The following is a 16056-nucleotide window of genomic DNA, read 5'->3' on the forward strand; positions in this document are numbered from 1 at the left end:
TCTTTTCTGAGCTGATATCATGTCCGAGGTATCAAGAGGACACAGAAGTAGTCTCTGATCTATGATTGTACTGGTAGTCAGCTAGGTAAAAGTGGCTTGATAGGGAGTAGAAAATGAGGGTGAGGAAGACCACTGCCTGCTGCTAAGGATGCACTGACAAGGAGTTGACCCATCTAGGCAAGTTGTCAGGGCAGAGAATTAGGGTGCTGAACAGGAACCAGGCAAGAAGCCTAATCACAGGCTGGAGACATCATTGCATTTGGAAGAAAGGCTATATCTAATTAAATGTTAGAGCATTTCTTTTCTATCTTATATAACTTACCAGAGCTATAAACAACTTACTTGCAGTTAATTTACTAAATACTGAAGTGTCTTACCAAGAGTCAGCCTCACCCTAGGGTCTTTATAAATAGGATAGATCACCCGTTTGCTTTAAATGTTATAGTTGCATTCCTTGAGACAAAAGAATGAATAAAATAACTTACATTTTTTCAAGTCTTTTATTCTTATAACTTCTAGAGTAGGGTTCCAAATGAAGGGGGAAATATGAATTATAGCCTTTACCAGAGTTTGAGAACAGCAAACACAGCTTTCTGTGTGTGCCAGTTTCCAGCAGAACCCCAAGAGATATATATAGGTTAATATATGTGTCAGAAATATAAGTAAAAAATAAATGACATTTAGAAAATTATAGCTTCACAAAATTCAGTGCCAAATTAAAATTATAATAAATTGTTCCTTCTGAAAGCATTTTAGATTGTTTTAACAAGTTCAGTCTTTTAATTACAAAATAATAGAGTGGGTCTTATCCACCTAAATATGTGTGTACATGGGCATATGTATGTCTTTTTATGTGTGTGTAAGAATATGTGTATGTGTGTATATGCACTAAAAATTTGCACCTTTATATTTATAGCAAACTGTATTGGTTGTTCCTACTAAAGTCTCAGAGTCTCACTGAATCAGGTCTTTTTTTAGAAGCAAGTATAATAAAGTCTAATATTTTTACTTTGCATATAACTCAAACTAGAAAAAATAAACTTTTATTTTAAAAAACAATATGTTTTTAGCAATAATCTTCAAAACAAATAATAATGAAAACAGTTAAAATATTGATTTATGAAGTGAATTGTGGGAAGATGGCAGAGTAGAGAGCTCTAGGACTCAATCCTTCCACCAGAACAACTATTAAACAGGCAAGAATTGTCTGAAACAACTATTTTCAAACTCCGGAGGCCAGAAGAACACTGTACTACATCCAGGGAAGAGTGGGAAGAAGGCACTGATAAATTACAGTAAAGAACAGTAAATTGTTCTCTCTAAGCAGCAGCAAATGGCACCTACCCCCAACTCTTGCAGCAGGCCACCAGCTCACAGGTGACAAAAAAGGACATGAAAATTCTCTTCCCCAAGACTAGGAGTGGGCACGGCTGATCACTGATCACAGCTTTTGATTAGCAACTCAGATGGTGGGGGGGCCCAACCCTGAGGGCAGCCATTGTTTCAACCCACCTGGACAAAGGTGGCCACTGCTGTTGTTTCAATCCACCCCAGATAGGGGCAGCAGTGGTGGAGACTTAAGGATGCTCCACATCCTCAGGACTACAGGGGACAGTTAGTTGAAGGCCTGCATTTGCTAGCAAGCCAAGAAAGCTTAGCTTTGGGAAGCCATGCAGGAAGCTCTTGACACCCTTCCTGATTCCCTCCTCTGGGCACCATGGAGCCCTCTTGTGGGTCCCTGGCCCTGTTTCTGCTAGGAAGACACATTTGGGAAACTTCTCTCCAGCTTGCCCCTTTCCCAGAATTTGCCCTCTAGGCAGAAGCAGCTTGAGACAATGAAAGGCGTTCAAGAAGATATACAGGTGGAAAGTCTGGGCAAAGGCTTGCCAGTGTCAAACACCCAAGAGAAGGAAGTCTGTCTCCTGGAAAACGGAGGGGACAACTGAACTCCTGTAAACAGGGGAACTCCGTAACAACTAACAAGCTAAAGTCCAGGAAAATACAGAGGCCCAGAAAGACAGGAACATACCTGCACACTGCATTTACCTTGGGGAGACCTTCCTCATAGAAGGACTGAAGCTCAGACAATGCCTTATCACCAGCTGGTTACAAAGTCAAGAAACAGACATCTGAGGGAATATATCCCAGAGATCCCATTTTAAAATATTAAAATGAACAGTGTGCAACAATAGTATAAGACAAAGAAATAGGAAATGATGACCCATCCACAGGAAGAGGATAAAACTCCAAAAATAGCAATGAGGAAAACAAGAATGTGGACATGCTGAAGAAAACCTTCAAAAGATTGGTTTAAAAAATGCTCAAGGAAATGACAAAATACAGAGAACTAAAGGATTTCACGAAAACAATAAATGAGCAGTTTGATAATCTTAGTAAAGAGATAAAAATTTTAAAAAGGAACCAAACAGAACTACTGGAGTTGAAGACAACAATACCTGAAATGAAAAATTCTCAGGAAGATTTCATCAACAGATTGGAGCTGGGAGAAGAACGAATCAGTGAACTTGAAAATAAGACACTTGAAATGAGTCAGGCTTAAGAAGCAGAAAGGAAAAAAAATATTATAAAAAGTGAAAATAGCCTAACGCCCTTTTGGAACACCATCAAGCGTACCAATATATGCCTTATAAAAGTCCCTGAAGGAGACGAAAGAGAGAAATGGGCAGAAGGAATATTCAGAGAAATAATGACAGAGAACTTCCCAGACTTACCAAAGATGTGACTATGCACATCCAAGAAGCCCAGAAAACACCAAACAGGATAAGCATAAAGAAAAATATACCCCATCATATATTGATCACACTATCAAAAACAAAGGACAAGGAGGGAGGTCCTTCTGGAAACTGCAAGAGAAAAGCAACCTCTATGTACAAGGGAGTCTCAATTAGATTGAGTGCCTATTTCTGATCATAAACCATGGAGGCAAGAAGGCAGTTGGTTGAAATACTTAAAGTGCTGAAGCAAAACAACTGCCAACCAGATATTTTAAATCCGAAGAGACTTTCTTTCAAAAATAAGGGAGAGTTTAAGACATTCCCAGATGTTTTGGTTTCCTAAGCTGCTCACACCTTAACTGAAGTAGCCTCATCAAAAGATCGTACTTAACATGGGTTTACACCCACAGGAATGGATTAGATTTAAGAACATGTTTTTCTGAAGTGCCTACAGCTTCAAACCACCACACCAGATAAACAAAAGCAGAGGGAGTTCATCACCACTAGAATTGCCCTACAAGCAATGCTAAAGGGAGTTCTTCAGACTGAAAGGAAAGAACACTAGACAGTGGTCCAAAGCAGCTAAAAAAATAAGGCTCTGTGGTAAATGTAACCAGCTGGGTAATTATAAATGACACTATTTGTTCTAGTTTGCTAATGCTGCGGAATGCAAAACACGAGAGATGGATAGGCTTTTATAAAAAGGGGGTTTATTTGGCTATACAGTTACAGTCTTAAGGCCATAAAGTGTCCAAGGTAAAACATCAGTAATCAAGTACCTTCACTGGAGGATGGCCGATGGCGTCCGGAAAACCTCTGTTAGCTGGGAAGGCACGTGGCTGGCGTCTGCTCCAAAGTTCTGGTTTCAAAATGGCTTTCTCCCAGGACATTCCTCTCTAGCAAGCTTGCTCTTCTTCAAGACATCACTCCCAGCTGCACTCCGTCCAGTCTCTTTGAGTCAGCATGTTTTATATGGCTCCACTGATCAAGGCCCACCCTGAGTGGGTGGGGTCACACCTCCATGGGAGTATCCCATCAGTTATCATCTACAGTTGGGTGGGGCGTATCTCCGAATCCAAACATTCCAACTTAATCCCCACTATTATGTCTGCCCCATAAGATTGCATCAAAGAATATGGCTTTTTCTGGGGGACATAATACATTCAAACCAGCACACTATTATTGTAGTGTCATGTTTGGTATGTAAGTCTACTTCTTACTTCCTATAGTTGCAAAAATGCAAATGCTTAAAGAGTAATGATAAATCTATGGTAATGGACATATGATATACAAACATACAAGTGGTAACAAGTCCCAAAAAGTAGGGGTACAGAGGGATGCAAGAAAAGTATATGTGTCTGCTATTGAAGTCAAGTTGGTATACCAAATATTATTGCTATATATTTAGGTTATAAAGTTTTAACCCCTTGGTAACCACAAGGAAAATAGATGAAAAATGTATCCAGATAGAAAAGAGAAGGCACTCAATATGGTGAAACACACAAAAATAAAATAAATATAAATGTAGGCATTAATAGAAGAATTGAGGAGCAAAAGAGATACAAGATATACAAAGGCTAAATAGCAAAATGGCAGAAGATGGTCCTGCATTATCAGTAGTTACTTTAAATATAAATGGCTTAAACTCTCCAGTCAAAAAGCAGAGATTGGAGGAATGGATAGAAAGGCATGAACCAATATATGCTGTCTGCAAGAGACTCACCTTAAATTCAAAGATATAAGTAGGTTGAAAGTCAAAGGATGGAAAAAATTACACCATGCAAGTATTAACCAACAGAAAGCAGGTATAGCTATACTAATATCAGATGAAATATATTTTAAGTCAAAAACAGTTACAAGGGACAATGACAGTCATACACTGATAAAGGGACAACTCAACAAGAAGATGTAACAGTTATAAATATATATGCACCGAACAGCAGAGCCCCAAAATATATGAAGCAAACACTGACAGATTTAAAAGGAGAAATGGACATTCTATGTTAGTATTAGGAGACTTTATTACCTCACTTTCAATAATTGATAGATCATCTAGTCAGAAGGTAATAAAAAAATACAAGACTTGACTGATATTCTAAAACAGCTAGACCTTACAGACATATGTAGACACTTCACCCAACAAAAACAGAATACACTTTCTTCTTGCATGCACATGGGTCATTCTCCAGGATACACCATAGGTTACATCACAAAACAAGTCTCAATAAATTAAAAAATATTGAAAGCATACAATGTATATACTTCAACTACAGTGAACTGAAACTGGAAATCAATAACAGTGAGAGAAATGAAAAACTCGCAAATTTGTGGAAATTAAACAACATGCTCTTAAACAATTGATGGGTTAAAGAGGAAATCACAAGTGAAATTAGGAAGTATCTTGAGGCAAATGCAAATATGTAAACTTATGAGATGCAAAGGCAGTGGTGAGAGGTAAATGTATCGCTCTAAATTCTTACATTAATAAAAAAGAAAAATTTCAAATCAGATATAACCTCAAAACCAAACAATAGCAAACTAATCCCAAAATGGGCAGAAGGAAGGAAATAACAAAGATTAGAGCAGAGATACATGAAATAGAAAACAAAAACACAATAGAGAGAATCATGAAACCAAAAGTTGGTTCTTTGAAAATATCAACAAAATTGACAAACCATTAGCTAGACTAAGAATAAAAGAGAGAGGATAAAATAATGAAAATCAGAAATGAAAAGGGGAATATTATTCCTTACCCTGCTGAAATAAAAAGATCTATAAGAAGATACTATGAACAACTGTATGCCAATAAACTAGATAACCTAGATGAAATTGACAAATTCTTAGAAACACACAACTATCTACATTGACTCAACAAAAAAGAGAAGACACCAACAAACCAATTAATAATAGAGAGATTGAATCAGTAATCAAAAACCTCCCAACAAAGAAAAGGCCAAGACCATATAATTCATAGAGGAATTATACCAAACCAATTCCAAGAAGACTTGGCTCCAATTCTACTCAAAGTCTTCCAAAAAATTAAAGAGGGAACACTGCCTAATTTATTCTACAAGGCCAACATTACCCTCATTAAAAGCCATATAAAGATACCATTAGAAAAGAAAACTGTACCAATATCTCTTATGACTATGGATGTAAAAATCCAAATCCAACCGCATATTACAAGATTTATAAACCAAGATCAAGTGGGATTTATTCTTGGTATACAAGGGTGGTTCAACATAAGAAAATCATTTAATGTATTACACCACATTAACACAATGAAGGAAAACAAACACGATCATCTCATGTGATACAGAAAACGCATTTGACAAAATCCAGTGCCCCTTCTTGAAAAAACACTTAGAACACTAGTAATAGAAGGAAACTTCCTCAACATGATAAAGGCATCTATGAAAAGTCCACAGCTAATATCCTACTTAATGGGGAAAGACTGCATAAAAATCAGGAATAAGACAAGGATGTCCACTGTCACCACTGTTATTCAACATTGTTCTGGAAGTTCTTGCCAGAGCAATTAGGCAATAAAAAGAAAAATCATCCAAATTGGAAAGGAAGAAGTAACATTTTCTCTATTTGCAGATGGCATGATTCTATATACAGAAAATCCTGAATAATCCACAACAAAGTTCCTAGAGCTAATAAATGAATTCAGTAAAATGGCAGGGTATAAGATCAACACCCCAAAATCAGTAGTGTTTATATACAGCAGCAATGAACAATTGAAAGAAGAAATAAAAAATTCTATTCCCAGTAGAAACTAAAAGAAGCAAATAACTAGGAATAAATCTAACCAAGGATGTAATGGACTTGTACATGTAAAATTAAATGACATTGCTAAAATAAATAAAAAAAGACCTAAATAAATGGAAGGAAATTCTGTGTTCAAGGATTTGAAGACTAAGTACCATTAAGATATCAGTCATACCCAAAGCAATTTATAGATTCAATGCAATCCTAATCAAAATGCCAGCAACCTTCTTTGCAGAAAAAGAAAATCCAATCATCAAATTGATATGGTATGGTAAGGGGCCTCAAATAGCTAAAGCCATCTTTAGAAGAAAAATGAAGTTGGAAGACTAATACTTCCAGATCATAAAATTTATTACAAAGCCACAGTAATCAAAAATCAACTCAAAATAAATCAAAGACCTAAATATAAGAGCCAGAACTATCAAACTCCTAGAAAAAAAATGTTGGGAAGCATTTCTTAAACTTTGGACCCAAAGCACAAGTAATGGAAGAAAAACATAGAGAAATGGGACCTCATCAAAATTTAAAATTTTTGTGCATCAAAGGACTTTATTATGAAAGTGAAATGCCAAACTATTCAATAGGGGAAAATATTTGGAAACCACATATCTGATAAGGGATTAATATCCATATTATATAACTAAATCCTTCAACTTAACAAAAAGACAAACAATCCAATTAAAAATGGGCAAAAGACTTGAATAGACATCTCCCCAAAGAAGATAAACAGATGGCCAGAAAGTGCATGAAAAGATGCTCAACAACATTAGCCATCAGGGAGGGAAAGGTAAGTCTAGACCAAATGAGATACCGTTTCACACCATTAGAATGCCTGCTATTAAAAAAGCAGAAAATCAAAAGTGTTGGAGTGGATGTGGAGAAATAGGAACACTCATTCATTGCTGGTGGCAATGTAAAATGGTGTAGCTGCTGTTTAAGACACTTTGGCAGTTCTTCCAAAAACTAAGAATAGAACTACCATATGACCTGGCAATCCCACTACTTAGGACTATACTCTAAAGAAGAACTGAAAGCAGGGACTTGAACAGATATTTGCTGACCAGAGTTCATAGCAGTGTTATTCAAAATTGCCAAAAGATGGAAGTAACCCAAGTGTCGATCCACCAATGAATGGATAAATATGTGGTATATACACACAATGGCATATTATTCAGCCACAAAAGGAATGAAGTTCTGACACATGATATCATAGATGAACCTTGAAGACATCATGTTGAATGATGATTCAAAAGGACAAATATTGTATGGTCTCACTGATTTGAAACAATTAGAATTAGCAAATTCGGAGTCAGGAGATAGAATATAGGTAACCAAGGGATGGTGTGTGGATACAGAATGAAAAGTTAAGGCTTAAAAATGTACAGGGTTCTTATTTGGAATGATGGAAATGTTTTGGTAATGGATGGTGGTGATTGTAACACAACATTGTGAATGCAGTTAACAGCACTGAATTATATATCTGAAGTGAGTTAAAAGGGGAAATGTTAAGTTATAGATATGGTAACAGAATGAGATTTAAAAAAAAAATCCATGGAAGTATGCTACACAAACAGTGAACCCTAAGTTAAACCATGGACTGTAGTTAATAGTGCAGTTATAAACTGTGCTATCATCAGTTATTACAAATGTTCTATACCAGTGTAAGGTCTTAATAATAGGGTGGTAGATGGGAATCCTGTATTTTATGCATGATTGTTCCAGTGTAAGGTCTTAATAATAGGGTGGTAGATGGGAATCCTGTATTTTATGCATGATTGTTCTGTAAACCCACAACTTCTCTAATAACAGACAAAAAATGAAAAAAAAAAGTTAATTTTAAAATTTATGCTTATTTCAATTTTTTCTTTCAACACAAAAAATTCATTTTTATATTATTAAGAACACATTCCAGTTAGTGCCGATTTTATGTTATCTACATGTTTTGCAGTCATGGATGTTAGGGTTTGTTGTATTTACAAGGTAATCCTGAACCATCTGCAGCTATTATTCGTATCTTACCTTTGTACAAAAATACTTCTAAACGAAGCCCAGATTTTTAAGTGTGAGTGATAAATTTGATTTTATTGGTGGCATAGCAGTTCCTCAAGACACACATCTACAGGTGTTTACATTAAGAGAAGCTGAAAAGCTGCATGAAAACAGGGAAAATTCCTCAAATAATAGAGATCACCCATTGCAAGGTGGACAGCCACACCCACCAGGAAGACCTACTAGAAGACTCCAAGACAGACCAGGGAAAACTGTTAGTTGTTGTTCCCGATATCCCAGTAAAATTTCCTTCCAAGAAATCTCACTCAGTATCAAATCTTCCCTTGCCATTTTCCCTTATGCTGAAGAATTCAAACTTGTGTATCTGTGCACTAACCTAACCAGGAGTATCGCTTCTCCTTTTTTATTCAAGAGAAAGAAAAAAATCATGTAGGCTCTCTGGCCTTTATAGTCTCTGGCACACACCATGTCACACAAAACCTAAGGCAGAATAATTGAGGGGTTTGTTGTTTCAGATGAATTTAGTAGATCAAAAGAGAAAGGATCTTTGCTGTTGGCAAGTCAGGTTGCCACTTTCAAGTTCAGTCCAACTCCAGACTCCTATCAGTAAAAGGGTAGTCGTGCTTCCTGTATCAGAGGAAGGTCTGGGGGGGAGGGAATTCAAGGCTCACCCACTATAGAATGAATAGAGAGAGAATTTATTTGACTCTATACTGCATATATGATGTAAAATTACACTCAAAGTGGATTCCACAGTAGCAGAAAGTTTGTGTTAGCTGGTGTTAGTGTTTTATAAACCTTTTGCAGTTAAAAAAAAATATGACAAACGAATGTGCTGACCATGTGAATTTTTAAAGCAATTTCCAAGGTATGTTACATTTTAAGTACAGTTTCAGTCCTAATTTTACCTAATGTACATCTGTATGCTGAGAATTGATGTTCATGTGGCATTATAAGATTTTAAAGAGCTTTCCTGAATCATCAAAGATTAAATTATGTTCCATCCAGCCTTCAGGTTAACTACAATTTATGAGATTTTAAGAATTAATGATAATCTATATGTAATATAAATAATAATTCTTAATTATACAAACTTGCCAGTTGTGCCAGTTTGGATATATTATGTCCCCATTAAAAAAAAAAAAAATGTTCTTCAATGCAATCTTGTGGGGGCAAACGTATTTGTCTTGATTAGGTTGGAACCTTCTGATTGAGTGTTTCCATGGAGATGTGACTCAACTGTGGGTGACATCTTTGATTGGGTTACTTCCATAGAGGTGTGGCCCTGCCCATTCAGGGTAGGTCCTGATTAGTTCACTGGAGTATTTAGAAGAGAAGCTAAGAGCCAACACAGACTGAGATGCTTGCTGATGCTTTGAGATTCTAGCCCAGAGATTGCTCCAAAGAAGCTAAGAGAGGACAAAGTGCTCCAAGAGCAGCTGGGAGATACTTTTGGAGAGATACTTCGGAGCTGATGCTTAGAGATGCTTGGAGATGTTTGGAGATGCTAGCCCAGAGACATTTTGGAGAGAGCCATTTTGAAACCAGAACCCCAGAGCAAAGGATCAGCAGACACCAGCCACGTGTCTTCTCAGCTAACAGGTTTTCTGGGTGTCATCAGCCATTCCTTCGGTGAAGATATCCTCCTGTTGATGCCTTAATTTGGACATTTTCTTGGCCTTTAGACTGTAAATTTGTAACCTAATAAATCCCCTTTATAAAAGCCTATCTATTTCTGGTATTTTACAAAACGGCAGCATTAGCAAACCAGAACACCAGTTAACTTGAAAATCACATTCTCAGTCAGTCTCAAAAATAAGAATTGTAGTTAATTCAGCCTAGACTAAGCACACATATTTATTTATGTAGTCTATGAAAAAAGTATGCTAACTGAATAATGCATACTTGGTAAAACAGGCTATTTTTAAAACTCAGGCTTTAATGCAATCATTATTTGAATATGTACTGAGTCTCTTCCATAAAGTAGGAACTATTTCTAAAGTAGGAGGGACATAACTTAAAATTTTGGTGTTAACAGTTTCTTGAACTTGATGTATTTATTTGAAAAAAAAAAAGTATATTTTATGAAATGTTTTGTAATTCAGACTTTTCCTTAGTCTTCCTTTAAATTTGTTTTATTTATGAACTATTTTATTTTAAAAATTACATTAATTTTCTATTATAAATTAAATACAATTGACCCTTCTCTATTTATAAATTACATTAATTACAACTTACCCATTTCTATTATAAAGTTAAATTAACTACAATTGACCCTTATATGTCTAAAAAAGTAATTTTTGGAAGAACCCTTTCAAAGCTGGGTTTGCAGGTGCCAGTAAACTATGAGTCATAAATATCAAGTAGACTGAACAGTAGGTTTAGTGAAAAAATTGTCAGAATTAGTTTATAGAAAACGAAACTAGAAAAGTTGAATTGAAATAAAGAAACATCAACATATGTGAACTTTTGTCTAAAATTATATTAAGATTGATAATATTCTTTCAAACTATTTGTAGGCAAATAAAAGAACCTGCAAGAATAAATAAATGTGCATCTTGTTGGAAGGATTGATTAGTTTTTGAACATTATAATGTGTTCACCTCTATAGAAAGCTTAAAAGAAGCTTACAAAAAAATAGGATTGACAAACAGTTGTGTTTACCTTTGGGGCTTTTCATTTTACTGGGAGCCAGAGGAAGAGAATGAAGGGCAGTTGCCAGCAATAAATTAGGAAATGGACTTCTCATACCATCTTGGAAGCTTCCTGGAAGAGAAATTCTTTTAGATAGATTTTTTAAAGAGGAGGGAAATGTCCTAGTACATGATAATGCTGAAAATTTTTCAGATCACAAGATAATAAGAGTAGTTTTAGATTTTAATTTGAAAATGAAATTTGCAAATAAGATAATTGATATATGAGTACATTATGGCCTGACATTTATTACTTAGGAAATTATAAAACAAGCATGATTCTCAAAGTCTTCCACAGACTACTAGTTTCACATAATAAATAGACCATAAGAAAGTGATGGACAAATGAATTTAGAAACACAGGGCACTACATTGCCCTCTTGGAGAGAAATAATGCCTATTAGCATTTTAAAGACTCCTAAGAAGCCTGAAATAAAGGAACTTTGTTTAAGCTGTTTGGTTCCCAAACTTGTTTGATCAGAGAACCTTTTCTTTTTCTTAGAATAACTTTAGGAAATGAAATTTTTAAAAAACTCAATTCTGCTTTTGTTTCTACTAACAAGATGGAAGTTTATTCCCATCTTGTTTATCAACCTTCTAGACAGGAATGCATATAGTACTGTATGGCATTGTTTCAATGAAAGGAAGTTGCCCAGTTGCATTTATTGTGCATTTCTTTGACACCTGATATTAATACCCTAAAAATTTAAGTTATCTTATTTGTAAAACTGGTACTTCTGCCAAATATAATTCTTTTTCACTTCCCCAAAAGCTAATTTGTCGAAGTAAGGATTTGCTGTTAGTACCATTATCTTCCATAAGAGAATCTAACATGCTTTTTTCCCTTGATTCTAATATGCACTGTTTTCACATTTTCACATTTCTGAAATTGGAATGCATAGTTTAGCATGTGCATATATTTAATGAAGTAGGATTTCTTTCCCTCAGAAAAACTGTTTTTAAGTCAATGTGTGCATCTTATATTCAGGTGCATCTTAGAACTGAAGATATTTCCTATTTTGGTATCTTATGCTTTCTTTGGCAGTAAGTTTCAAGAAAAACAAATATATGAAGTTCCTATCATTCTGGGGAAACATACACTCAGACTTCCTTAAGGGGAAGGCAGATTATTATAAAGATATGAGGCAGTTCTGTAGACCAGCTTTGCACTCTACTTTTCCTTCCTAGCCTATATGGTCTATTTTCCTCAGCCTGTCTGCCTTGTTTTTTCACTGCCAACTGGCCAATCTTTTCTCTTTTCTCTTTTCCCCAGTCCGAATTCAGGAAAGAACCATTCCGACTGGTTTAGCTAACTGTAACCCCCTCAGCCTGAGATTGTCCTTTGCCTCAGGCCAACTCATACAGAGGGCATCAGGCTGTCTTTTGGTCAGGTGCTGAACAGCAATGCCATTAGTGGTCACCAAGCACAACAAAGGGCCTGGTGCTACTTTTACTGTGGGGAAGGGGGCTGGGGCATGACAAATGTTTTCATTGATAGATTTAGGGGGAAAAGTAGCCTTTTCTTGGTTAATCAAAGGACAAGTCCAAGAAATGATTTACTGAACTTCTTAGTTATGATAAAACTCTCATGTGAGAATAGATAACTGGGAAAGAAGATAGAATGAAGCTGGGAGGACCATGGGAAGTGATTAGAACATTTCAGATTTTCTTCTACCTACCCATAATTGTATTGTATGAGTAGGAGTTAACACAGGCAAACCAGTGAAGCAGAGGGAATAATAAAACTACTGGAAAAGTTATATAAATTATTAAATTTTAAAATGTACTCTATATTTTATAAACTCAGCAGTTTGCAACATGTGTATTGCACTTTGATATGCCAAACAAACTTTTCTATAACTTAATCAATGGGTATACTTTTGCCATTTTTTTCCTCTGAAATTTTACCCACGACTCTTGAGATATTCGGCTCTAACACACACAACTGTATTGATAGTTGAGAGTTCTCTCTCATTCTTTCGTGAGTGATGAACATACAGTACTACTTCTGTGGGCCTGTGTGCCCTAGAAATGACTGTAACCTGCTATTGATCAGCTGATTGAAGATAAATGGCTTAGCTGCTTGTATTGCAGATTACATCATTAACGTGGTCAGTAAACCATGAATTGTTCAATAAGGCGTTTATCTTTTTTCATTTTACTTCTGCTCTTTTATCATTTTTATTATAAAGGACAAAATTACCCATGCTAACCAGCAAGATCAGTTGAAAAGAGATCCAGTCGGGTACAATTATGGATGCAAAGTTGCAGATGGCTAAGTTCTAATGGTTTAATGATATTTAGTATATGTTTTTGAACTGGAGAAAATATAGAGTTTTGATCATCTTTTTTTGTGTGTTTCTCTTACAGCTTCCTTTTGCCTCATATTTACTAGAAGCAGTACTGGAGAAAATAAATGCAAAAAAGAAACTGACAGAAGAATATTTCACAATTATGAAAAATATTAGATGATATTACAATGGAGAGCTTTTCTCAAAATGTGAAAACTTTTTATGTGGTGTTATTAGAAAAACATGCATTACAATCCTGATACAGTATCTGCTCCAACTATCAATAGTCAGGTTCAATACCAAAATAAGAAGTCTCAAAATAATTAATTGCTGAACAAGTGAAACTAATTAAGTGCATATCCATTTAATGGGAAATGGTGTAGTATTTGATTGTTGAATACAAATTTTGCCAGAAATCAATGCAAACTTAAAAATGATTTTTCTTCCAGTACATTAGAAGAAGCTAGAACAAGCTTGGCACACATAATGATTCTGAGTATAAAAAGAGAAAATTGTAAACTGAGGATTTAATATTTTAAGTTTTTTACAGAAACTGGAATTTTTACATAAAACTACTATAAATTGCCTTAAGTGATACAGTGAGCAACATACTTGTAAGCAATTATAAATGAAACATCTTAAGAATGGGCATTTAATAAAATAGATTGTGTGGTCCAGTATATGTGTTCTCCTTGACATACAATTTTCCCAATTCACAGGAGAACAAGAGTCAGAAAAAATTACAAAATTTAAAATGGAATATCTCATACACAATATTTTATAAAAATAAAAATGAGGCTACATAGTACTACTTGGATACCAAAACCAAAGACAATATAAAACATAAAATGTGGCAGGCTGAATATGAACCCCCAAGATGTCTATGTCCTAGTCCCTTGAATCTATGAATATAGTAACATTTATGGCAAAGGGAACTTTGCAGGTATGATTAAATTAATGATCCTAAGATCCAGAGATTATCCTGGATTATTCATATAGGGGCCCCATGTAATTGCAAGTGTCCTAAGAAAAGAGACACAGGAAGAGTCAGAATCAGACAGAAAGGGACATGATGACTCAAGCAAAGGAACAGAGAAATAGAATGAAGATGCTATACTGCCGGCTTTAAAGATGGAGAAAGGAGACCATGAACTAAAGGATATAGGCTACCTCTGGAAGTTGGAAAAAGCAAGGAAATAGATTCTCCCCAGAGCCTCGAGAAGGAACCATCCCTGCTGACATCTTAACTTTAACCCAGTGAAATTGATTTTGGACTTCTGGTCTCCAGAACTGTACAAAAATAAATTAGCATTGTTTTAAGCCACCAAATGTGTGGTAATTTGTTACAGCACCAATGAGAAACTAATACAATGTACTAAAATTTCTTTTAGTAGAAAAGAATTTTACCTCTATGTTCATGAGGGATAATGTTCAGACGAAACAAGATCAAGGCTGATTCAGTTTTTGAAAATCAATCAGATTCTAGCCAGCACAATGGCAAGAAAGTAAAATAAAACACATACAGATTAGGAAGGAGAAGTAAAGCTGTCTCTGTTTTCAGGTAACGTGATTCTCTGTAGAAAATCCCAAGTAATCTGGGGAAAAAAAAAGACAAACAGTTGGAGTAGGTCTCAAGATACAAAATCAACACACAAAAATCAATTGTATTTCTATACACTAGTAATGAAAATGTAGAAACTGAAATGTAAAGTGCAGTACCATTTATAATTGCTCAAATAAATGAAATGCTTACATGTAAGTCTAATAACACGTGTACATGGCTTGTATGTAAAAACTGCAAAACCCTTATGAAAGAAATCAAGATCTAAAAGAAATGGAGTGCAGTACAATGTTCCTGGATAGGAAGACTCAACATTTTAAAGATATCAGTTCTCCCCAAACTGATAGACAATTTTAACACAATTCCTGTCAAATTCTCATCAATATGTTTTTGTGGATCTAGAAAGATTATTCTAAAATGGGTGTGGAAAGGCAGTGAAACTACGATAGCTGAAACAATCTTGATGAAGAAAAAAGTAGGATTTATTCTTGAAATTCTGACTTCAAGATTTATGTAACCACAGTAATCAAAACCACAAGGTATGAGTGAAGGTATAGACACATAGATCAATGGAACAGAATAGAAAACCCAGAAATAGACCCACACAAGTATAAACAACTGATTTTTGACGAAAGTGCAAAAATAATTCAATGGAGGAAGAATAGCCTTTTCAACAAATGGTGCTGGAGCAATTGGACATCCCTAGGGAGTTAAAAAAGAAAAACCTACTAAACTCACATTAAATATAAATTGTCTCAAAATGTATCACAGACTTAAATGTAAAACTGTGAAACTTTTAGATGATAACATAGGAGAAAATCTCCAGGACCCATGGCTTTGTGAGGAGTTTTAGACATGATCCATGTAAGAAAAATTGATAAAATGGACATCATCAAGATTAAAAACTTTTGCTCTGTGAAAGACCTTGTTAAGAAAATGAAAAGACAAGCTATAGACTTCGATAAGATATTTGCAAATAACCTGACAAAAAA

General features: G+C 35.2%; 1 protein-coding gene across 1 annotated transcript in view; it reads left to right on the forward strand.

The window, feature by feature from the left end:
* Window positions 1-15271, forward strand: part of CNTLN (centlein) — a 421047-nt gene extending 405776 nt beyond the window's left edge. The window contains 1 exon segment of the mRNA XM_037797049.1: window positions 13583-15271. Coding sequence (XP_037652977.1) covers window positions 13583-13684 — 102 coding nt within the window. The 3' untranslated portion in view covers window positions 13685-15271.
* Window positions 15272-16056: the final 785 nt, after the last annotated feature.

Source organism: Choloepus didactylus, chromosome 10 (assembly GCF_015220235.1).
Source record: "Choloepus didactylus isolate mChoDid1 chromosome 10, mChoDid1.pri, whole genome shotgun sequence".
NCBI lineage: Eukaryota > Metazoa > Chordata > Mammalia > Pilosa > Megalonychidae > Choloepus > Choloepus didactylus.